This window comes from Mesoplodon bidens (genome assembly GCF_964165515.1).
Source record: "Mesoplodon bidens genome assembly, chromosome: 13".
Lineage (NCBI taxonomy): Eukaryota > Metazoa > Chordata > Mammalia > Artiodactyla > Ziphiidae > Mesoplodon > Mesoplodon bidens.
This window is the reverse complement of record NC_138169.1, coordinates 37,689,974-37,716,567: the sequence shown is the minus strand read 5'-3', so window position 1 is coordinate 37,716,567 and position 26,594 is coordinate 37,689,974. Positions and strand designations below refer to the sequence as shown.

The following is a 26,594-nucleotide window of genomic DNA, read 5'->3' as shown; positions in this document are numbered from 1 at the left end:
ATGAAGCTGCCACTCTTGGTGTTTATTGTGTATCTGCTGTGGTTGAAAGATTGTCACTGTGCACCTACTTGGAAGGACAAAACTGCTATCCGTGGAGGCCTGAAGGGTAATGTTTGGTTTCTTTATCTGTGCTGTGTCCCGTGTGCCTGTTTGCATGTCCTGCTGGCATTTACGGTGATTTACAGTTGAGAGATAACCATATTCAGGATGCCCTCTAGTTTCACGGTGAGATGTTCTCCAGGCACTTAAGCCAAGTAGACAAGACGCCAAGCATCTGGATAAAAATAGAAAATTCCAAATGCGTCTCTGAGAATGGTCCACATATCCAGATGTTTGCCATCACAGAGATAAAAGTTGCCAACGTTTTGGGTTGCATTGCTTGGTCTCATCCAGATGTTTGGTGTCCTCTGAGCACAGTTTTAATGAACAGTGAAATTCTTTTCTAGCATTTGAAAAATTTAAACAATTAAAGTAATCCATGCAGTTATTCTTGAGATAGTGAAAGAATGGGTTATAATGATATTGAATCTGGTTGGTCTGTGCTCATTAACTTGTGGCCTTTGCTTGATGAGATATGCTTTGAGTACTTAACAGTTAGGAAAATAAATCAGTTTAAATGTTTCTTTTTGGGGATCTGTAATTAAATTTGGAGACCAGATTAAGCTCTTTTGGTGGCCACATTGGCTATTGTGAAGAGAGAATGACAAATCATGAATTTCATACTCACTAAAGGCTTATTAAAGGGGTGTAAGAGATGTCCAGTATGTTATTAAAGAATCTTGCATTATACAAGATGCTTTCTAGGTTTTATGCCTCCTGGGAAGGTAACTGAAGCTGAAAGAAAAGGAAATTGTTCACTCTGTTTAAGGTTCCCAGTTGGGCATTTAATATAAATTGTCTGTGAAGAAAATTCAATGTTTTCTTCTAATATAAACACACTTGAGTTTTAAGGGAAAGAAAAACAATTGGATAAATGAAAACAGGCCCTGAGGAAAATGATAAGAATAGGCTTAATGAACTCTGACTTGGCTAGAAGTTCAGAAGTGAGGAACAGAAGGTATCACCCGGGTGGTAGCCGTGTCCATGTGGCAGCTGACAGCCCAAATCATTGTGATCTGCTTTCAAAGTTTGATGCTGTTAAAAAAAAAAAAAACAATTAAGCCTCTGCTGGGGGAACATGAAAAGTTGGTGAACTCATTGTGTTCTGATACATTGTAATCTGATCAGATCTCACAGGAAAAAACTACAACTACATAGTAATCTTTTAGGTTTTTCCAAGGCTGGGGAGATAGATATAGATGAAGAGGTGAAGAAGGCTTTGACTGGCATGAAGCAAATGAAAATCCTGATGGAAAGAAGAGAGGAGGAACATAGCAACCTAATGAGAACCCTGAAGAAATGCAGAGAAGAAAAGCAGGTACAGTCATTGAAAATCATACCTGTCCTTAACTATATCTGGACCATAAATAGTGCATGTCTGAGTGCACTGGAGGAATTACTTATTTACCCTAATCATAGATTTTCTGGAGAGCAGCCCTTATTGGAGGAAGAGCTTGAAGAAAATTTCAGATTTCTTCAAAGAACATATTCCTTGTAGATTAGGCCTTCGAAGGACTCCAAACTCGGGAATTTGGGGGATTCGGCTCTGTTTGGGAAGTGCTGCTTTCTTAAAAATGCTTTATTGGTGCCTTTTGAGTTGGGATATTGTGTCAAAAGTGTCTTCCCTGGGCTTCCCTGGTGGCGCAGTCGTTAAGAGTCCACCTGCCGATGCAGGGGACACGGGCTCGTACCCCGGTCTGGGAAGATCCCACATGCTGCGGAGTGGCTGGGCCCGTGAGCCATGGCTGCTGAGCCTGCGCGTCCGGAGCCTGTGCTCCTCAACGGAAGAGGCCACAACAGTGAGAGGCCTGCGTACCGCAAAAAAAAAAAAAAAAAAAAGTAGGAGTTTTTGGCTACATCAGTGGCCTCCAAAGTTTTTTTCTTTCCCATCCCTATTACCATAATTACTGTTAGCATCCACTCCTGAATATATGCATTTTAATTAATTTATTAAATTAGACATGTGAATTGCTACCGTTATTATCTCAAGGCACAGAATGCATTTAGGGATCATCATTAGCTTGGGTAGATTAAGTCCATATTTCAAATAATCTAGATATTTTGAAAATTTTTTAGCTTATTGCCAAATCTGATTAGATCAACATATTTTTACTGACACAAGGCCAAAGAGTTTGTAATGAAAAAGTGGCAGCCCTGCCATTTGCTTCTTATCTACCTGAGCTTAAGTTATTCATATTTTTTAATCTGCTGGCGGTTTTTTTCAAGAAACTTTTAAAGCCTCCTGTTCATTTTGTGAGGGCAGATTTAGTTAAAAGTAGTTAAAAAACATCACTTACCCGAGTTCTCTTAAATGGCAAGTCATTGCAATTGGCTCCAAGTGAACAAAGAGAGAGGCAACCAGTGTCTCTTCCACAGGGTCCTCACGCACAGCTGGCCACACACAATGGCCTGACACAAGCACCAGTGCATGTGAAATAGTACATCAGCCTCATCAATTTTTTAAATTCAAATACCTTTACCTAATAGTTGTTGTCCAAACTATGTATCTTATCAATGGAGAATATACATTATATTCAAGTGTCTATGGGCCATATTAAAAACTGTTCATATGTTACAGTATAAAGCTCAGTACATTTCTAAATTATAGACATTGCATGGCTCATAGTTTAATATCATTAACCATTAACATAACACTCAGAACAGTTAAATTTTTTTTTAATTTATTTTCCAACATACTCTTATAGAGGATATCAAAACTATAACAAAAATAATTTGGAAAATATTTTAAATTTTAAAATTGGGAGTAAATTACTTTTAAATTTTATTTTCATGAAATTTTTTTTTTTTTTTTTTTTTTTTTTGCGGTACACGGGCCTCTCACTGTTGTGGCCTCTCCCATTGCGGAGCACAGGCTCTGGACGTGCAGGCTCAGCGGCCATAGCTCACGGGCCCAGCCGCTCCACGGCATGTGGGATCCTCCTGGACCGGGGCACGAACAAAACATTTTTAATTGTGGTAAAATATGCATAACATAAGATTTGCCATCTTAACCACTTTTATGAGTACAGTTCAATAATATTAAATACATTCACAGTACTTCCCTGGTGACACAGTGGTTAAGACTCATGCTCCCAATGCAGGGGTCCCGGGTTTGATCCCTGGCCAGGCAACTAGATCCCACATGCATGCCGCAACTAAGACCAGCGAGCTGCAACTAAGACCTGGCTCAACCAAATAAATAAAGAAATATTTTTTTAAAAATGCACTCACATTATTGGACAACCAATCTCCAGAATTCATCCCATTTTGCAAAACTGAAACTCTATACCCATTAAACAACTCCCCATTTCTCCTTTCCATAGTTGATTTTTAAATTTAAAAAACACAAATACAAGTTCTAATATCTCTTCTCTAGACCTTGATCTACACCTAGACCTGTAGACCTATAAAGTTGGGGGTTACCAAGCTCCGGAGCTGCTGGAATTCACGGTGGCCACTGGGTGTCCCCTGATCCACTGGAGCAGGGCTACACCACAGGCTGGGACCCCAAAGCTGTAGTCAGCCTGTCACCAGCTGGTTGATTTTGCAGCCATCCCTCTCCCTGCACTGCACAGGGTCCCTGTCGGGGAAAGGAGATTGCTTGACCAACAGCTGGAAGCCCTCCTCCCTTTTGGCAGAGATCAAAAGATCTTGAGGAAATGAAAACCAGCTCCTCATGAGGAAAATGTGGAAGCCCCTCTAGCTGTGTTCTTCCCTGGTGGGCTTGTGAGTCTGGCCACCGGGAATAACCACACTAGATATCATTCACAGGCCCTTTATAAAACACATTATCACCTGCAGTCCTTCCAACATCTGAGTAAACCATCACTTTCATTTTACAGCTAAGGAAACTGAGTTTTGAGATGTTAATTAATGTTTGTTGTTGTTTTTTTAAATTTTTATTGGAGTATGGTTGCTTTACAGTGTTGTAACCCTGTCATGACTGACCCAGGAGAAAGTCCACTGGCGCTGTGCCTGTGGAAGACCCAGTGACTTTCTGTTTTTCTCCCTTTCCCCGGGCCTCCTGGAAAGCCAAGGAGGGAGCACATACTGTGGAAAGAATGCTTGGTGTGGGTCAGGTTAGCAAGTGTTAGTTCCATTTCTGACCCTGAAGAATCCCAGGAGCTAGTAGAATTTTTATTATTTCTTAAGACCTACTTATTTTATTTTTAAAAAATCATTGAATTATACTCTTAAGGTTTGGGTACTCATTTAAAAATTCATTTAAAAAAGGAAAAACCTGTTTAACCCTGAGTCTCCCTTCCTAAAATTATTTTCAATCTAAAATAAAGGATACTTCACACAAATTACGAATTGACAAATATGGGGTGGGTGCCCCCAAGTCTCCCAGAACAAAACACATCCCATCCTCAGGTGATCCAGTGTAATCTCGATCCTCCTCATCAGCTTCTCCCTATTTATATTTAGTGGAAGCATCTGAAACTTGCTCTTACTAAAGTGGGAAACCCTAAAGCAGCTTCAAGTGATTCCCCACCCCCCTCACCCCCATCCAGGTTTGTGCGGGACTTTGAACTGCAGGAAGAGAGTTCTAAGTATGGAATCTATCACTGGGTGGGACATTTAGGGGGAAGCAGAAGGCATGGACAAGGCATTCCTGAACCAGAGACCTACTTCCTCCATGGCAACATTTCAGTTGTTACCAAAACTTGGGCCATGTGATTTGGTCATTGGTTCTTGTTACACTCTTGGAGGTGAGTGGAAGGAAATCAGATGATTTCGGACTATGTGCCTTGCTTGCTCATCTCACTTAATACGAAACCTTAAGTGGTAGATCCTACAGTTATTCCTATTTGCTAAGAAGGAGACAGGGGCTCGGAGATGTTAAATAATTTGCCCAAGGGTCCACAGTGAGTGTAGTTTGTAACTGGACATATTGGGATTTTGGTTTATAGTGAAAATGGGCAGAATATTTAAAAGACTAATTGAGAAAATCTGGGCAGTACTGTTGCCCATCCTGGTGAGGCAACCTTCGTTGAGAAGTTGTAGGATTCCAAAATTGTTCTGCAAAGCCCAAAGAGACAAGTTAAACCTGTCTGGATCATGAGGTGCATTTGGCAGACTGGAGCCCTGCCAGGTTTCTTATGTGGGACATAGCAAATGACACCCAGCTTAGCCCCAGAATCCTGCCATGAGGGCAGCTGAAAAATCCGAGCCCTGCAGAGGAAATGTGGGGGGATTGTCAGTGCCCAGGTGTTTCTTTGGACTTAATATGCCAGGAAAGGGTGATTTCTTTTTCTTTTCCTATAGGTAAAAGTGCATACTACATTGGTGTTAGAAATTGTGCTCCCTCGTGTTTTTTTTTTCACTTAAGGGAGTCTTCATCCACTCTGAGGCTTTCTCCTTACCGACAGGTCCATTATATCCCCTAAATCCCCTGAACTACTTCTCAGGCCTGGAGGGAGCCGGTCTGCAGAAGCCCACACTTGCAGGGAGACGGGGTGGGGGTGGGGGTCTATGTGGGGCTGGCCTGGGGGGAGCTCTGGGGGCAGGGTTGACGTTCTCAGGGACAGGTGTCGCTTCTGCTGGACGGGAGCTGGCCGAGTACAGCAGGCACCACAAGGGGGAGTGCTTGGAATGTGGATGAGAAGAACGAAGCCCCTCAGAATGCAACATTAGAATGCAACTCACTACAAGAATTGTGATATATAGTACATAGGAATTTGATATACAAGATTTGATTTGATACACAAGAATTGTGCTTCCTTGCCGTGTTTAAGAACATACAAAAATTAAAAGCAGCATACATGAAGGAAATAAATGTGTCAACTTTGTAAGCCTTAAAAACACATCTTCCACATCCTTTAAGGACCAGAAGTGAAGACAGACAAGTAAACAGATCAGTTACAGTCATTCAGCAGAGTAGGGGCTGTGTCTTCATTGTTGCTTCACCCACAGGGAGCGAATGTCCATCCCATAGGAAGCACTCAATAAACAGCTATTGACTGTACGAATGAACAGGTGAATAAGAACTGCCCGGTCTTCAGTAGAGGTCAAGCAGTGCTCTTCAGTTAACAGAAAGCTTCAGCGTAGATCTGTCAGACGCTAAGGGCTTGAAGAAGGAATGAGGTTTAGTATTTTTTGGTTTTGTTTTAATTTTTGGCTGCCCTGCAGGGCTTGTGGGATGTTAGTTCCCCAGCCAGGGATCGTGGAACCCGGGCCCTTGGCAGTGAGAGTGCCGAGTCCTAACCACTGGACCACCAGGGAACTCCCAGAGGTTTAGTTTAGAATACGCACATTTTGTAAAGAGTGAAATCAACTAAGGTACAACACATAGAGTCATGAAATGGACATAGGGTGTGTGTTTCTACTTTTTAATTAGGAGGCCCTGAAACTTATGAATGAAGTTCAAGAACATCTAGAAGAGGAAGAAAGGCTATGCCAGGTGTCTTTGACAGGTTCCTGGGATGAATGCAAATCTTGCCTGGAAAGTAACTGCATGAGATTTTATGCAACCTGCCAAAACAGTTGGTCCTCTATGAAAAACAAGGTAAGGGAAAAATAGAGCTCAAGATTTCTAAGTTCTTAAGGTATGTGCTTCAGCTTACTTTTAAAAATTAACTTATGTTAATATTTAGAATAGATATGGATGATCTGATATTGGCCCTTTGCAACCTAGAATCTAGCATTCATGCTTATGTATGAATCACTTGTGGATATATAATTTTTAAGTTAGAACAGCCATCCAGTGCTTGTCCCTCCCTTTCAGGACACTGTGTGTATCTCTCAGAAATACCCTGACTCTTTCTGCCTTGTATTTGTTATTTATGGACAGGTTCCCACTAGATTCTTTGAGGGCAGGAACCATATCTTATCTGCCTTCGTTTAAGCATTGTAGGCATTCAGTAAATGTTTGCTGAATTGCATTTTGAATAATAGTATTATAGTCTCTGATTTCAACCTGCTTTAATGTTTTCTCTGGAGGCCAAGCCTTTGAAGGCGTCCTCTGCCTCCTGAGTCTCTCCTTCAATGGGCTTGCCCTCTTGTGGCAGCACACACATGCCCGTGCACACACTTGCCCACATTCACGTCCCCTTTACCCCCATCCATGCACGTCCTGTAGGACTGGCATATTTTCTTTTTTGTCCCGTTTGGCTCTCTTCTGGGCAGAGGGAATCACAGAGGGTGGTGACCTGAATAGGATGAGCTCTGACCCATAAAAGACTCCTCTTCTCTTGGTCTGAATTTCCCTTCCCCTTCAAGAAGTGGGCTGGGTATGCAACGCAGAGAAATTCCCCTCTCCATATCAGAGCATGCAGTAATCAGAGTCTGCGCCTGTCTTGGCAGTGCCAACCCCAATTACAGAAGGAACAACCCCTAGGATAATTCATATGCCAAGTTAATTTGCCTCCACTGTTAATTGCATCTGCTCTATTTTTATAGCCACTCTCTAACATACCAGAGTAAACTGGAATGAGCACTGGCTGGAAGTCAGGAGCTTTGGGGACCATTCCTATCTGTGCCTTTTGTGTGACCTTATGACAATTTCTTGGGCCTTTAAAGTTTCATTTTTGTGGCTGGGTTCAGGTAAACAGAAGCCGGCCGAGGGAGAGGCAGATGATCCACCCAGATTACTTTTTGAGAAAGGCATGAGTCTTCTAATAATCCCTGGAGAATTCTTTGAACAGCCCTTGAGCAGGGGTGGGGAGTGCTCCCACAGTGATGTTCGATGGTTGCTATGTTCCAAAACATACAACAGGGTCATATCACTATCATACAAGGGCAACTATGTTCTGGCATGAACTTATGTGTCACATAGATGAAGTAGTACATGGTGTGACTGCTGGAAGATCTCCCCCTGAATAGGAAATTCTATAATTAGAGCTTCATTTCTTTGACTACAGCCAAGGAGGGCTTTGATCACTGGTAATATGTAACATCCCGAAGTAACCTATTTAGCTGTATTAAGCATCTGTAGTTCAGTATGAATGTATTGATCTTTTCCCTGGACTAATTTATGAGATGAGAAAGAGGAGAGCATAAAGACACAAATGGCATGCCACTGAAGGAAAAAAAAAAAAAAGAACTAAGGCACTAAGGCAGAGGTGAAAGACAAGAGCCTTCTTCACAGTTTTCAGGCTGCACAGTCTAAAACCATGCATGACAACCACCACCAGTACATCAGGACTGTGGCTTGTCAATAATATTGAAAACTTGGCCTTCTTAGGCCTTGGTAGGCAAACAGAAACCAGGAGGAACTTCGGACCCTATTTCCATAGTCAAAGTCAAAGCCAGGTACATGAATGTTAATAAATTATCTTAAAGTGGATCACCTTTTCCTAGTTTGCCCAGAACTATTCTTGATTTGGAATGACTACTTGTAAGTTGACATTAAAATTCACAATAAAAAAATAGTCCAAAAGAAAATTAATTTATTTCATTTCTGTCCCCCATCCTACCCTGCAGCTTGAACATTTTTTCAGGAAGATATATCAGTTTCTGTTTCCTTTCCATGAAGATAATGAAAAAGACCTTCCCATCGGTGAGAAGTTCATTGAGGAAGATGCACAACTGACCCAGATAGAGAACATGTTCAGCCAACTGACTGTGGATGTGGGATTTCTCTATAACAGGAGTTTTGACGTCTTCAAACAGATGCAGCAAAAATTTGACCAGGCTTTTCAATCATATTTCATGTCAGATACAGACTTCATGGAGCCTTACTTTTTTCCAGCTTTTTCCAAAGAGCCAGCAAAAAAAGCACATCCTGTGCAAAGCTGGGACATTCCCAGCTTCTTCCAGCTGTTTTGTAATTTCAGTCTCTCTATTTATCAAAGTGTCAGTGCAACATTTACTGAGATGCTGAAGGCAATCGAGGATTTATCAAAACAAGACAAAGGCAAGTATTAAAAGATTATTTAGATATCTATACTAAAGTTGAGTTTTATTTAACCTGGGAAATGGTAGCCATCTCTAAGTCATTGTACAATGTTTCTGAGAGTGATGGTTTATGGATAATCAAAGTCTCACAGCCTCTTAGAAAAAGCTTTGAGGTCTGCCAAACACTAGCCTTCCCCCGTCTTTTTTGAGAGCTCTGTGGGGCTGTTCTCTGTTTCTAAAGCAAATTTTCAAAGCTGAAAAAGAAAATGCTGGTAAGGTGAGAACTTGAAAAAGACAGTTGCCTCCTTTATTAAAACTCAGGCAGATGCTTGGTTCTATTCTGCCTGAACATCATGGGGTTTCTTTAAAATCAGTCCAGGCTCCTCAACTTCCAGTTTGGGAAGAAAGCTTAGTGCTATGTAAAACCAGGTCACATTTAGTACCTTCCATGACCTCCTCTGCGTCACTACTGTAATCCCTTAGATCACATCATTTATGCACAAAACCAGAGAAAATACTCAGAGACAAACCCAAGACTGTAGAAATTTCTGTAAATGATAATAATCACCTTCTTCCAATACCACTCACGCCCTCTGATATTCCATATTGGAAAAAGCAATGCTGCTTTATGTTGTTAAGGCAGAAGGAGGTAACTTCTTTGGGCTTCTGTGGAGAGCCTGGGAGTCAGCATCTCAGAAATGAGAGTTGCCGTGTGGGCCACAGGTAGAATCTGTGTTTCCTTGGACTTATCTCTCTGGAACATTAAGTCAAGGACAGGGATGCTCTTCTCTAACAGAAAATGAAATGGGCTCCTTCTAGAAATCCTGCCAGGAGTGACAACATGGATGAACCTGGAGAACATTATGCTATGTGAAATAAGCCAGACACAGAAGGACAAATATTATATCCCACTTACATGAGGAATCTAAACTAGTCAATTCCTTCCTTGCACCACCATCACCTCAGTGATAATCTGGAGATCCAGGGTCCCCTGCAAGTGCAGAAAGTAAAAACAAAAACAAAACAGCAAACCAAAAAAGCCTTTGTTACACCTTTATACTCTTCTCTCTCCAGTGTCCCTACCCTAACCAGACAGCAAGCTCAACAGAGGAGAGATTCTCTTCCCAGATGAGTACATGAGGACAGTTTATCAAAAATAGGCAGGCAGGGGCTGTGGGGTATTTGCGTGTGGTTTCCATCACTTTTCTGGACTGGTGGTAGGTGAGGAATAAACCTATTGCCCCTAGAAAATCCACCTAATGAGAATAAACCTTTGCCCCTTGCAGTAGGCAGAATAATATAATAGCTTTCCAAAGATACCCAAATCCTAATCCCCAGAACCTGTGAAAATGTTAGGTTACACAGCAGGGGAGAGTAAGGTTGCAGATGGAATTGAGGTTGCTAATCAGCTGACCTTAAAATAGGGAGAGTATTTGGGGTTGTCCAGGTGGCTCCAATGAAATCACAAGGGCTCCCAAAAGTAGAAGAAGGAGGCAGAAAAGAATCAATAGAGACAGGCTCATGAGAGGAACTTGTCCCTACTTTGCCAGCTTTGAAGATAGAGGAAGGGGAATAGGAGCCAAGGGGCGGGGTGGGGTGGGGTGGGGTGGGGTGGGGTGGGGTGGTGGGGCGGGTGGCCTCCAGACACTGGAAAGGCATGGAAATGGATTCTGCCTTAGAGCCTCCAGAAGAGAACAGCCCTGCCAACACCTTCATTTAGCCCACTGAGACCCACTTCAGACTTCTGACCTATAGCACTGTAAAATAATCTATGTTGTTCAAAGCACTAAATCTGTGGAATCTGTTACAATAGCAATAGGAAAGCTGCCTCCTGTCAGTTACAGTGGTTAATATCTTCTGAGTGTAAACTATGTATCTGGCAGCCTTCACAGATAGGCTTTATTTGTCATGATCATCCTAAGAGCCAAAATTAGAAAAGTAGCTAAAATTGAATAATGAACACTGTTAAAAGGAAAAAGGTGATAAAAATATAAAATATCTTGTTTAATATATTTTTAAATTTTATTGAGTGTTGTTTCATTTTAGTCTCCATATGAAAGAATTTCTTTCCTACTTTGTTCTTTCCAGACTTCAGTTGCTGAATCTGTTGAAACAGAATAAGATAGCTTTTGCAATTGTCCTCTCTTGGCTTACAAATCCCTGGAGAGAATAGATGAGATCCATTCAAAAAAACTGTGGTGTAGTAGCTTCACACAGTGCTGGGTGCTGGGAGCTGGGAGTTCTGGGTTTTAATCCTGCCCTGGAGAATTTTGCTGTCCTTAATTTTTCTATGGGGGAAACAGGAAAGTTGGGAGGGTAGATGATTTACTAGAAGTAACTGCCTAGAAGGGTCCTCAGGCTCTGTTCTGGCATAGCCAAAGGTAGGCGATGGGCTACTCTCATGAGTATAGCATGGGGAATTGGTTCATATAGCCCTCAATTTGCCATCCTTGAATATACCAGGTATTCGTCTAGATGCTGTGAATAAGCAATGATTATGACACAGATGACACAGCTCCTAACTTTTAGGAGTTTAGTCCAGAGAAAGAAAAACAGGTCAGTGAACAATTACACTACCATATCGTAAGAGAAATGACAGAGGAAGTTATGGAAGAATGACAAGATTAAAATGACAAGACCAAATCCCTTCTCTCAAAGGACTCAGAGTCTAAGAGAGAAGACAAAATTAACAGCACATAATGCAGAGTTGCTCTACAGTAGAACTCACAGGGGTTCTCTGGGGTGAGAGGAGATGCCACTAAATCTATAGGGAATGGGAGAAAATGACTTCTATTCAACAAAGGGGATGGCTGCCTTACCCACCAGAGGATCTAGCAAATGCCTCGTAGGTTTTTAAACAATAAACTTCACATTTTTTGTTTGTTGCTTTTCGCTGTGCCACGCGGCCTGCAGGATCCTAGTTCCCTGACCAGGGATCGAACCCCTGCCCCACTGCTGTGGAAGCAGAGTCTTAACCACTGGACCGCCAGGGAAGTCCCAGTAAACTTCACAATTTATCTCGAAATGTTTCATTTTTTAACATCAAGGATTTAATATAACAGAATATCATCAGGTTAAAAATTAATAAAACATTTTCCTAATGTGAAACACTCAATTGGCAATTGTCAATTTGCTGTTGGATGACTTCTTTTTTTTTTTTTGGATGACTTCTTTTTACATCATCATTTTTATATGGATGGTTAATTATTCCAGGGGGAAAAAAAAGTTTCTTAAAAGTTGATCTGCTTTAGATGTTTTCCTAAATCTTTGACCTACTGTTTATAACGTTATATATGTGAAACGCAAAAAGAATAGTAATAAATACCTACCACCCAGTTTAAGAAACAGACATTTCCAATATCTTTGGAACTCCAATACACATTCGAATTACAGCTTGAAAAAATTAAAATAATTACTAGAAAAAATTTTAATAGAAGCCCAAAGAGAAAAGTGGCTTACAATTCCCTATCTAGTTAACCCCAATGATATCAGAAATAATAATGATAAAAATAAGACACACTAAATTTAAAATAATTTAAATATACAAAGGAACAAAAGAAATGAAAGCTGCCCTCTCCCACCCCATCAAGTCTCTCTTCCAGTAGAGTTACTATGAATAATTCCTCATGATTCCTTCCTGAAAATAAAATTATATGCATTAACCTCTGTGTGGGGAGTGGGGTTTGGGGGAAGCAAGTAGTAATAATAGTAATGATGAGTAATAATGACAGTAATGAGACTGCTGGATTAAAGGATACATGCACTTTTTAATAGATGCCAAATTGTCCTAGCAACTGGTTGCACCAGTATGCACTCCTACGATTGAATACAGAACAAAAATTTTGCAAGTGCTGGTTAGAAAGAGAAATGACATTCTATCCATGCCTTTAAAGTTCAAACTCTCTAACGACACTGATGTGAAAATGCTGTTACTTGCAGACTCCGCCCACGGCGGCCTGAGCAGGACGGCATTGCCTGTGCGGGGCCGAGGGCTGTGCGGAGAACTTCGCCAGAACTCGTCGGAATGTTTCCAATTTCACGCAAGATGCCAAAAATGTCAGGATTACCTACGGGAAGGTAAATGATTATTATGTTCTCAGGGTTTCGATTGTATTCTGGTCAGAGGTCTCAAATCGCACTTTTACAGGCATCGTGAATTCATTTGCTTCCCTTCAAGCTCTTTTTGGCGTGCTCATTGCCGTCTGGGGGTGTTCAGGGCAGGTTTATAAACGTTTATTATTCAAAAGTAGGTCAACTTACACTTCCCCTTTTAAAAATTCCCTCATTATTCCCGTGAAAAATTTTTATGGTTAAAGACCAAGCGAACACTCTTGAGTGCAAAAGAGAACTCAGAGCAAATTAGGGCAACTTCTTTCTTCTTACTGCAGAGAAAGAAAACCACCCATGAAGAAATCTTCAAAATGTGTAAGCAAATTTTTAGCCAAGTAAGTTTTTTTTCAAGTGGCATTAACTCTTTCCAGATGGTGGGTTAATTACTAATTAGTATTTAAATACAGATAGTAGCTTCTCCTACCAAGCCCTGAGCAGCGCGTTTCGCCTCCTCCCAGATCTGACCAAGAGCGGTTTTCTTTGCTTCCCCAGGTGAAAAATTCTCTCCACCGGCCCTTCCGCCTTTCCTCCAACCCCCATGTCCCTTCCCCTCCCCAGCTGAAGTCACTTCCCATCCGCTAGGGTCTGAACGCAAATTTTCTTGCAAAATCCAAGAAGAGCTTTTGATTCCTGTGCTTCTGCTTTTTACCTTGCCAAAGCCCTAAGGGAAGGAAATTCTAAAAAATGTGGCTAAGATTTGGAGCAAGAGATTGAATATAAACTGGACCTTTTTATTAGAGCAGATGAGGGTCTTATTTCTTCAGAATTGCTCCCTGGGTGACTTTCTGCAGCTCTGTTTCATCATTTGGAAAATGAAATTAATATAGCTACTTCACACAGGTGTTTTGAGGATTAAATAAAATGTCTGAAGTACTCATGATTCTCATTATTCAAGTGTTTGTTTTTCAAGTCACAGTTACAAGGTTGCATACAGACAACAGAAGTTTTTACAAGAGAAAAATATACACTAATATACTGACCTCTTACAAAAATAGCCCCACTCAAACATGCCACCTATGTATCATTAACTATCTTTAACTTCCAGTTAAAAGCTTTGAAGAATAATCTCTCCCTGATTGTCATAAGATAATAGAGAAGATGGGGGTGGGTGGGAAGTGATTGGAAGAAGGTGAAGGAAAGGTACAAACTTCAGTTACGAGATAAATAAGTACTTGGGCTGTAATGTACAACATGATGACTATAGCTAAAGCTGCTGTGTGATATATAGGAAGGTTGTTAAGAGAGTAGATCCTAAAGGTTCTCATCACAAAGATAATTTTTTTTCTTTTTAATTGTATCTGTATGAGATGATGGATGTTAACTAAACCCACAACAGTAATCAATTCAGAATATATTGTGAATATGTAAGCCAAACCATCATGTTGTATACCTAAAACTTATACAGTGATGTATATGAATTATTTCTCAACAAACTGAAAAAAGAAAAATAATATATAAGAAATCAGATAATACAGTATAAACATATCAAATAATCAGTATACATCATCACACAGTATACATGCAGTATAAATTGATTGCTGCAAAGGTAAAACACAGAGGAAAGGCTGTCCTAATGTGCTCCCATACAATTTTTTTTTTTTTTTTTTGGCTGCTTTGGGTCTTCATTGCTGCGTGCGGGCTTTCTCTAGTTGCGGTGAGTGGGGACTACTCTTTGTTGCGGTGCGTGGGCTTCTCATTGCTGTGGCTTCTCTTGTTGCGGACCACAGGCTCTAGGCACATGGGTTTCAGTAGTTGTGGTTCGCGGGCTCTAGAGCACAGGCTCAGTAGTTATGGCACACGGGCTTAGTTGCTCTGGGGCATGTGGGATCTTCCCGGCCCAGGGCTCGATCCCGTGTGCCCTGCATTGGCAGGCAGATTCTGAACCACTGCACCACCAGGAAAGCCCTCCCATACAATTTAAACTCTTATATTTTATGATAGATGTATATAGAATAAAATAATAGAAACACATGTGCCTTATACTAGATGAAGAAATAAAACATTACCAAAATTGATGAAGCCCCCGCTGTGCCCCTTCCACATCACATCCTCTTTATCCCCTTATAAGGAAATCATTTTGGGTTTTTTTTTCTTCCAGTTTTATTGAGACATAATTGACATACAGCACTTATAAATTTAATGATTTGACATCGTGAAATGATTAACACAGTAAGTTTAGTAAACATTCATCATCTCATGTAAAAATTTTTTTTAAAAAGAAAAACATTTTTTCCTTGTATGAGAACTCTTAGGATTTACTCTCTTAACAATTTTCATATATAACATATACCAATGTTAATTATATTAATCATGTTGTATATTACATCCCTAGTACTAACTTATAACTTGAAGTTTGTAACTTTTAACCACCTTTGTCACCATCACTGACTATATTCCCCACACAGTAGGAAACTTCTATTTTGAATTTGGTGCTTATTATTTCCTTGTATTTCTTTTTTAAAAATTTATTTTATTGAAATATAGTTGATTTATAATGTGTTAATTTCTACTGTACAGCAAAGTGATTCACTTATACATATATATATATATATATATATATACATTCTTTTTTCATATTATCTTCCATTATAGTTTATCACAGGATATTGAATATAGTTCCCTGTGCTATACAGTAGGACCTTGTTGTTTTCCTTGTGTTTCTTTATACTTTTATCATATGTTTATATATAGCACACATACACACGTATACCATACATAGCAATGTTTTACATGTTTTTAGTTTTTATATTGTCAAAGTATAACTTTTAAGCTTAAAAATATGACTCATACAAGTACAAAATGAGCATGTTAAGATTGATTTATTCCGGGCTTCCCTGGTGGCGCAGTGGTTGAGAGTCCGCCTACCGATGCAGGGGACACGGGTTCGTGCCCCGGTCCGGGGGGATCCCACATGCCGCGGAGCGGCTGGGCCCGTGGGCCATGGCCGTTGAGCCTGCGCGTCCGGAGCCTGTGCTCCGCAGCGGGAGAGGCCAAAACAGCGTAAGGCCCACATACCGCAAAAAAAAAAAAAAAAAAAAAAAAAGATTGATTTATTCCATTAATAAGGGAATGAGCAGAGTGATTAAGCTGGTTTAAAGGAGTACAGGAGAGACTGAAGTATTTACAGTCAAGGATAGACAGAATGTTGAAGTAAGATTGCAAAGTTAGATATAAAACTAGTTAATGTACTGAAGGGCAATAAAACTGTAACTTTTGCAGTTATGATTTCTATCAGACCAAAATAATTTGTCTCTACTCAACAAAAATTATTTGCAACTTTTCAATCTGTAATTTACATCTAATTTCGTGGAGTCTGGCCCGAATCAACAGTGAATAGTAAATCCAACAAAGGATCATTTCCCTAGAGAATTAAGTAATCTTTGGGTGGACCTCTTAGACAGTACTGTGTGTGACATTGAAAGGACACACAGCCACTCTTCTGCATTGTTTCCAAGTTTTGGATAATATTTCTTAATAGTATAAATGTTATCGCTTATGTATTCTTTTGCACCTTGGTGTTTCACTCAGTACAGTTTGGGAGATTTAGTCATGTGAATGCGTGTGGTTCTAATTTCACGAATTCATTGTTGTATGTTAGTCTGTGTAAGCACATTACAATTTATCCATTCTCCTGCTGAAGCACATTTAAGTTGCTTCCAGTGTTTTACAAACAACTCTTGTATGTTTTGTCAAACAATGATTTTGCCTCTTTTATCAACATTTGACTCATTCTTTGTTCTAAGGCTAAGCATACAGCTGTAATTATAATCTTATATTTGAAAAATATAAGATAAATGAAATATGTTCCAAAACATTATAAATCTTTTTTTTTTCATTGTTTACCATACATTTTTGGTCCCAATTTTAAATGGACTCACTGTAAGTAGCTCTTTTCCCATACCAGTTACTGGTACTAGATGTATACACCTAAATTCAAAATAGTAGTTTCAAGATAAAGGAGTTTGATGTGGAATGGTCACAGTGGGGGTTCATCTGTTTGGGTTATATTTTATTTCTTAATATAGGAGGTAGGCACATGGAATTTATACCAAGGAATATCTGTCTCCAGCCCAGTTTCTGTTACATGAGACCATATAATTATCAATTAAACTGGATCTCTTTTGAAAGTGATGTAGGCAATATTAATAATTGCTTGACAACCACAGGTATAAACTGGAAACTCACAGGCAGAAGGTGATACATGCACACTAGATTAAAGACAAAAGAGCCACAGTATTTTGCAGCTCCTCCCATCAAAAGCTGGAGTCTGTTTTTTCAACCTGAGAATCTGGGCTCGGCCATGGGTCTCTCCTTAAGCAACAAGATATTGGCAAATGTGAGTGGCTTGAAATGTGCTTGTGAATTAAAGTTGTCCTCTCTTGCTACTGGAAGCCTATCCACCACTGCGTGATCAAGCCCAGGCTAGCCTTCTGGAAGATGAAAAGTCCCAGCCATGCCAGCTGAAACCCTCAAAATGTGAGGGTCTAGACCATCCAGCCCCAACTGAGCTAGCTCAGACATAAGAATAGGCCAACCAACCCACAAAAACATGAGAAATAATAAATATATTTTTGTTGTGCAACAAAAGCTAATAGATGCATATTGTCACATTTCATAAGAGACACCTGTTAAATGTGGGTTTTCTTTCTTCCTTTTCTTGAAACACTCATTCTCATGTCTATATGGTGACTAAAAAAATGCCTTAAGGTACTGTGGGTCCCACTGATCATGTGAGTGTTTTTTTTTAAGTAACAGCATTAAGATATAGTTTATATACCATAAAGTATACAATTCAGTGTTTTTTAATATACTCACAAAGTTGTATAACCATCATCACTATCTAATTCCAGAACATTTTCACCCCAAAAAAGCAACTCCATACTCATTGGCTGTCATTTCCCATTCCCTGCCCCTTTCCCTTACCCAGCCCCTGGCAACCACTAATCTGCTTTCTGTCTCTGAATTTGCCTATTCGGGGTATGTCATATAAATGAAATCATACAATATGTGGTCTTTTGTGACTGACTTCTTTAACTTGGCATAATTTTTTCAAGGTTTATCCATACTGTAGCATCTCTCAGAATTTCATTCCTTTTTATGGCTGCTTAATATTCCATTATATGGATATACCACATTCTGTTTATTTGCTCATTAGCTGATGGATATTTGGTTTGTTTCTACTTTTTAGCTATTGTGAGTAATGTTGCTATGAACATTTGTGTACAAGTTTTTGTTTGGACATATGTTTTCAATTTTCTTGGGTATATACCATGAAATATATATGGGTCATATGGTAACTCTATGTTTAACATTTTGAGGAACTATTAAACTCTCTTCCAAAGTGGATTACCATTTGCATTCTCACAGAAATGTACAAGGGTTCTAATTTCTCCACATCCTTCACAACACTTGTTATTGCCCATCATTTTTATTTTAGCCAACCTAGTGAATGTGAAGTGGTATCTCATTGTGATTTTTTCTTGTATTTCTCTAATCACTAATAATATCAAGCATCTTTTCATGTTTTTATTGGCCATTTGCATGTCTTCTTTGGAGAAATGTCTTCAAATTCTTTGTCCATATTTTAATTTTGTTATTTGTCTTTTTATTGTTGAGTTGTAAGAGGTTTTTTTTACATATTCTAGATACCAAACACTCATCAGATATATTATTTGAAAATATTTTCTCCCATTCTATGTGCTGTCTTTTCACTTTCTTGATGATGTCCTTTGAAGCATGGAAGTTTTTTATTTTGATGAAGTCTACTTTATTTCTTTTCTTTTTTATTTTGGTGTCATATCTAAGAAACCATTGCCCAATCCAAGGTCACACAGGTTTATGCTTATGCTTTCTTCTAAGAGTTTTATATATTTAGTTCTTGCATTTAAGTCTGTGATGCATTTTGAGTTAATTTTTGTATATGGTATGAGGTAGGGATCCAGCTTCTTTCTTTTGCAATTGGATATCCAGTTGTCTCAGTTTCACTTGTTGAAAAACTATTCTTTCCCGTGTAGAATTGTCTTGGCACTCTTGTTGAAAATTCATGGACAGCAAAAGTAAGGGCTTATTTCTGGACTCCCAATTCTCTTCCATTTGTCCATATATCTATCCTATGCCAATTCCATACTGTCTTTTTTTTTTTTTAATAAATTTATTTATTTATTTTTGGCTGCATTGGGTCTTCGTTTCTGTGCGAGGGCCCTCTCCAGTTGCAGTGAGCAGGGGCCACTCCTCATTGCGGTGTGTGGGCCTCTCACTATTGCAGCCTCTGTTGTTGCAGAGTGCAGGCTCAGCAGTTGTGGCTCACGGGCCCAGTTGCTCCGCAGCGTGCGGGATCCTCCCAGACCAGGGCTTGAACCCGCGTCCCCCACACCAGCAGGCAGACTCTCAACCACTGTGCCACCAGGGAAGCCCCTCATACTGTCTTGATTATTGTACTTTGTAGTAAGTTTTGAAATTGGGAAGTGTGAGTGCTCCAATGTTGTTCTTCGTTTTCAAGATTGTTTTGGCTATTATGGATCCTTTGCATTTCCATGTCAATTTTGGGATCAGCTTGTCAGTTTCTACAAAAAGGGCAGTTAAGATTTTGATAGGGATTGCATTAAATCTATAGGTCAATTTGTGGAGTATGGCCTTCTTGACAATATTAAGTCTTCCCGTTCATGAAAATAGATGTTTTTCCATTTATTTGTCATCTTTAATTTTTTTTCACAGTGTGTTTTAGTTTTCAATACAAGTCTTACACTTCTTTTAAAAAATTTGTTCATAAGCATATGGTTCTTTTTATGCTATTGTGAGTGGAATTTTCTTAATTTCATTTTTGGATTCTTCATTGTTAGTGTATAGAAATACAACTGATATGCATATATTGATCTTGTGTTCTGCAACCTTGCTGATTTATTACTTTTCTAAAAACAAAATTTATTTATTTATTTATTTTTGGCTGCATTGGGTCTCCGTTGCTGCAGGCAGGCTTTCTCTGGTGAGCGGGGCTACTCTTCGTTGAGGTGCGCAGGCTTCTCATTCTGGTGGCTTCTCTTGTTGCAGAGCACAGGCTTTAGGGCACACGGGCGTCAGTAGTTGTGGCACTCAGGCTTAGTTGCTCCACAACATGTGGGATCTTCCCGGACCAGGGCTCGAACCCATGTCTCCTGCACTGGCAGGCAGATTCTTAACCACTGCACCACCAGGGAAGCCCTGACTTATTACCTTTAATAGCTGTGTGTGTGTGTGTGTGTGTATGTATTCCTTAGGATTTTTTGTATACATGACTATGTCATCTATGAATAGAGATAGTTTTACTTTTTCCTTTCTCATGCGATTGTGTTTTGCACATAGTTTCACCTTTATTTTAAGGAAATCTTTTTCCACTCTCTAAAAGAGTAAATGAGTGTCCCTTGTAGAATTCTCCTTGCCTAATATCATGAGGGAAGTCACCACCTTCTTCCCCCATAATTAAAAAAAAAAAAAACTACACCACTATTCTAAAAGTTAACAACTCTAAACTTGCAAATGAAGACATTTTAAAACAGTATCTGGATCTCCTTTCAAATGTACACTGTATTTTGTTAACTGTGACTCTCTTTGTTTTCAAAATATTTTCTGGAATTACTTTTCAAATGTACACTATTGCAAATTTTTTTACCTGCAAGTACAAAGGTCTCCCTCTCCTGAAGATCCCAACACAATTTTTGGAAAAGTGTGAAGGCTGGAGGATCTTGCATTATATCTACATCCCAAAAAGAAACAGTAACTGATTTTTAAGACTTGAGATGAGGTAGTCACCTAGCTTCTGGTTGGTGGATTCTCCCCCACCCCTATCTTCCTGAAGGCATGATTTCTTAGTAAACAGCAGAAGACATAGTCGAAAGAGCCTGTGATCTTTTTCTACAATAACAATCTTTTATGATCCCAGATGCCCTAACACATAGACACTTCTGTAGTCTGCAGATAAATAATCTTTACACAGTATCAAGATGCTCATCAGCGCAGCTTTATAAATTCCTTTAACCCTGTTTCAGTTCAGAAGGACTGTTGTGCAATAATAACACAGAGCTGCAGAATCTTAGTGACTTATAAACACAAAGGTTTCTTTCTCTCTCTCTGTGTCTTGTCAATTACAGCTTGCATGGGAGCTCTGCTGCACATCTCCTCACTCAGGATGATGGAGCCTCCACCATATGGAGCAAAACTAGTTCCACTGTCAGGGGAGGGAGGGTGATAAATCCTAAACCATTCTTAAAGGATTCCTCCAGCAGTAAGACACGTCACTTTGAATATGGCCATGCTCAACTTCCAGGTGGCAGAAAAGTGCAATCTCCCATGTGTCCTGATGAGAGTATAAGTGAGCAGCCCTAATGACCTTCAGAGACACTATGGAAAGGAAGACAAGGAAAAGGAACATTTTAAATCTTCAGTGTATGCTGGCTCTGTGAGCAGGCATTCTGCAGTGTTATTTCATTCATGCCGATTGTACCTGGCTGAAAACTCACTCAAGGTCAAAAGGCTGGAAGTAGAAAGCTTAAGGGCTGGGACTTAAATCCACAACACCCAACTCCAAGTCCCACATACCTTTTTCTTTACCATGTTACTTTCTTCTTTGCTAGACTGTCCTGATGTTCCTAAACTATACACAAAAGTAGATGAGGCCCTTGAGTTGGTCAACATATCCAATCAGCAATATGCCCAGGTTCTCCAGATGACCCAGCATCACTTGGAGGACACTACATATCTGATGGAGAAGATGAGAGAGCAGTTTGGCTGGGTGACAGAACTGGCAAACCAGACCCTAGGAACCGAGAACATCTTCAATTTCATAAAGGTAATGGAGAGACTCAAGAGCAGATATGGAGACTAAGTGTGCATACATTGATTTTTCTGTTAATTTACTTATTAATTACATCTGAATTTGAAAACAGGCTCTAGAAGGATATTCATACTTCCATTGTGATTGTACTCAGGCTGACTTGTGCATGGTCTTTAGAAAACAAGAAACTCTATAAAGAAAACCAATTTAAAACACAAAGTACTTTCTAATCCAGAGATGGCTAATTCTGCTTAGAGCTGTAGTGCAGATACAAGTAACTGTGAAGAAACCTGGCCAATGTAGTTTTTTTTTTTTTTTTTTTTTTTTCTTTTTGCGGTATGCGGGCCTCTCACTGTCGTGGCCTCTCCCGTTGCGGAGCACAGGCTCCGGACGCGCAGGCCCAGTGGCCATGGCTCACGGGCCCAGCCGCTCCGCGGCATATGGGATCCTCCCAGACCGGGGCACGAACCCGTATCCCCTGCATCCGCAGGCGGACTCTCAACCACTGCGCCACCAGGGAGGCCCGCCAATGTAGTTTTTAAGGGAGAAAACTTTCAGGTAAAGCAACTTGAGATCAAAGGCTGACTCTGAAACTTACCAGCTGAATAAGTTTGGGAAAGTTCTGTAATCTTTCTAGGCCTCAGTTTTTCCATCTGGAAAATGGGAATAATAATAGCTACCTTAAAATTGATGTCTGTAAAACAATGAGTATAAGTTCCTTATACTCAAGGTACTGACTTACCTTGAAAATTAAACACAGTTATATATATATATATTTTGTTTGTTTGTTTGTTTAATTTATCTTTAATTTATTTATTTTTGGCTGCATTGAGTCTTCATTGCTGTGCGCGGCCTTTCTCTAGTTGCAGTGAGCGGGGGCTACCGTTTGTTGCGGTGTGCAGGCTTCTCACTGCGGTGGCTTCTCTTGTTGCAGAGCACGGGCTCTAGGCGTGCAGGCTTCAGTAGTTGTGGCATGCAGGCTCAGCAGTTGTGGCTCACGGACTCTAGAGTGCAGGCTCAGTGGTTGTGGCGCACAGGCTTAGTTGCTCTGCAGCATGTGGGATCTTCCCGGGCCAGGGCCCAAACCCGTGTCCCCTGCATTGGCAGGCAGACTGTCAACCACTGCGCCACCGGGGAAGCCCCACAGTTATATATTAACATTCACATATAAACATTGCCATCTTAAGTTGCACTTATACCATGTCTCCCACTTGCAATCAATAACTCCTGTTGCATAACATAAAATAGTGATTGAATTTCTTCCCTGATGCACCCCCTTCACACACCATATTACATTAATATACGATGCACCAGGCAAGTGATTTCTGATGAGGTTGGTATTGGTGGGCTCCTAGAAAGACCCAGATACAAAAATCACCGGCAGAGCAATTGAAGGTACAATATTTTGTGTAGCATGTAATGTTAACAGTCCCCCGGGATCCCTTTACCAACTCCAACTGGTGCTGCTGCTAACTGCTCACCCCTAGCCTTCTCCAAAGGGTTGTCCTTGGGGCCACTTATGCTCCAGAGCTCCCTGCAGGGTCAGGCTGAGGCTGGAGGTCACCTGAAGGCCACCTCCCAGATTAGCTTCTCCCTCTTCTCTATCTTGCTCGCCTCATCCCCCTAAAAGTTTTACTGAAAGCACCCTTAATAAATAACTGTGTCAGAATCTCAGGCTCGGCTTCTAGGCAATCTGACCTAAGACATTCTGTATCCTAGTGGTTCAATCTCTTTTAAGGTACAAGGTTGTAGTTTGAGAAATAAGTTTAGAGAGTCACAACCAGCACATTAAACAAACAAACAAACAAAAGCAGAATAGGACACACCAGAAGAAAAAATATTAGAGTGCATTGCATTTAATAAGTCAGATGCATATGTCATGGAACTTTCATTTCCATGATGTGTGTTTATATATGTGTATAACTTATATGTAAGATGTGGTTTTTTTTCTTTTTCTATTTGAGTATAGTCGATTTACAATGTTGCATTAGTTTCAGGTGTACAGCAAAGTTATTCAGTTATATATATGTCAATATATTCTTTTATATATACATTCTTTTTCAGATTCTTTTCCATTACAGGTTATTATAAGATATTGAATGTAGTTCCCTGTACTATACAGTAGGTCCTTGTTGTTTATCTATTTTATATATAGTGGTATGTATCTGTTAATCCCAAACTCCTAATTTATCCCTCCGCTGCCTTTCCCCTTTGGTAACCATAAGTTTGTTTTCTAAGAAATGTGTGTTTTTGAGTCATGATGACAAATGTGTTTATAACTGTAGACCATAGTCAAAAGGTTTTGAAAGCCACTATCAATTCCTGCTGACTCTCTATTACTTCATTAGATAGATCATTCCCTAGGAGAGTAAAATAATGTGATATATTTGATCATTCTCACAAATATAGACTTTTAGTTTAAAGAGGAAAAATTCTTGTAAGGAATGAGGGAAAGAATAAATTTTTTTTTTTTTTTTTTTGCGGTTCGCCGGTGTCTCACTATTGTGGCCTCTCCCGTTGCGGAGCACAGGCTCCAGATGCGCAGGCTCAGCGGCCATGGCTCATGGGCCCAGCCGCTCCGTGGCATGTGGGATCTTCCCAGACCGGGGCATGAACCCGCGTCCCCTGCATCGGCAGGCGGACTCTCAACCACTGCGCCACCAGGGAAGCCCAGAATAAAATTTTAAGAAAAATTTTAGCAGTGCTTTCAATCTTTAGAAAAGTAGAGCCAATATTTAACTGTTTTTATCGTCGTCAGGATTTCCATTCTATGTTTCAATTTGCTTCCATTCTAGTGGCTCTGAGTAACATTAACTGATTTAACTAAAATGTATGGTATTGATAACAAAGACACTTCTATACAAAAAACTCCATAGGAAATAAAATTATGGTTTTCAATGATACATTTTTCTAATAATAATCACTGCTAAAGAGCACTCAATATTCATCTGGCAATGTTCTAAGAACTTTTCCCGTGTATTAGATCATTTAATACTCTGTGTTCCTATAAGATGAGTATGATTGTTTTACAGATTTTTCAGATGAGGTACAGAGAAGTTAAACAACTTGTCTGAGGTCGCACAGCTAGTAACTGGTAGAACTGAGATTCAAGGCCAAACAGCTTTTCTTCAGAATCCTTGGACTTAACCACTTTGCTGAACCGCTTGTAAAACTTATTTTTCTTTAAACAGCTCTTAGTTCATCATGTAATGGAAAGTGCAAATTTGTAAAACAGCACATGCTGAAGAGGAATCTTTTGTAAAACAATATACAAATTCCAGCAGGTGAAAAAAGTTATGCTTTTTAGGTTGTAGTTACATGTTAGCGTTATAATTGTTTATTGAACTAGACGTAAACGCTTTATGCAGTTTTTATGTGTGTTATATGTATCAAAAGGAAAAGGGGGAAAGTTATGTTAGCTTTATAAACTAGAATTAAGAAATCACCAGTGTTAATTTGGCTTCTTAATATTCTGCTTAATTTTTTTGATAGGGAAATTTATTTGAACACATTTTCAAAATAGTTTTTTTTATATAAATTTATTTATTTTATTTTTAGCTGCGTTGGGTCTTCGTTGCTGTGTGCAGGCTTTCTCTAGTTGTGGCGAGCAGGGGCTGCTCTTTTTTGCAGTGCGCGGTCTTCTCATTGCAGTGGCTTCTCTTGTTGTGGAGCACGGGCTCTAGGCACACGGGGTTCAGTAGTTGCGACACAGGGGCTCAGTAGTTGTGGCTCGCGGGCTCCAGAGCACAGGCTCAGTAGTTGTGGCGCATGGGCTTAGTTGCTCCGCAGCATGTGGGATCTTTCCGGACCAGGGCTCAAATCCGTGTCCCCTGCATTGGCAGGCAGATTCTTAACCACTGTGCCACCAGGGAAGCCCCAAAATAGTTCTCTTATGGTTACATCAAGTTGCATGTCATTACAGTTTCATTTAAATTATTAAAATCAAAGTATATGCCCTTGAGAACTCATTAAGAAAGTAAACGACATGCATTTCAGATGACTGGTTCTTACAAAAATCACACATACAGCCATAAATTGTAAATTTCCTGTGGAAACTCAGTACAAAACTTGGTACATCACATTAGTATTTGTGACACAGACAGTAGCGCTCACCAAATATTCCATCCGCTCACTCACACTTTCTTGCTCCTCTTGCAGTTAAGTGGTGCCATGTGTTAAGTTCTGGCCAATGAAATGGGAACAAAAATGAAAAGAGTTATTTCTAGACTGAGATAGAGAAGAGCCTGTGTGTGATTATCCATTCTCTTTCTCTGCTGAGGATGTAAAGAAAGCTGTGCGTTATTACATGTGCTACAGCACATGTGAGATGATGTTCCTTTCTCAGCCAGGGTCCTGAGCATCTAGGTGGTTCAGAGCCCTTGTGATGGGCATGTAACATGAGTGAGAAATAAATTATAAGAAGCCACTGGAATGCTGGGGCTAATTTGTTACCTCAGCACAACTTAGCCTATCCTGACTAATGTGGTATTAAATTAATGCTGAATGTGTGCTGGAATTTAGTAATCTTTTGTTGTATAATCCTTCTTCTTAGGTAGTTCCAGGTGTTCATGAAGGAAATTTTTCCAAACGAGATGTAACGATGACAGAGGTAAGCATTCTGCCTTCCCCTAATTTCACACTCACCATCCCTCATGAAGAAAGTGCTGAGAGTTCTAACTTCATTAGCTACATGCTGGCCAAAGCTGTACAGCATTTTAAGGAACATTTTAAATCTTGGTAA

The 26,594-nt window shown here is 39.9% G+C and overlaps 1 protein-coding gene across 1 annotated transcript; it reads left to right on the top strand.

Annotated features, from left to right (window-relative positions):
• On the top strand, positions 1-26,594 carry CLUL1 (clusterin like 1; the record flags this gene model as incomplete). The annotated part of the gene is made up of 7 exons (XM_081252336.1): positions 1-106; positions 1,269-1,417; positions 6,440-6,607; positions 8,524-8,956; positions 12,877-13,014; positions 21,654-21,868; positions 26,406-26,594. 7 exons carry the CDS (start codon positions 1-3, stop codon positions 26,592-26,594), a joined length of 1,398 nt encoding a protein of 465 aa, XP_081108462.1.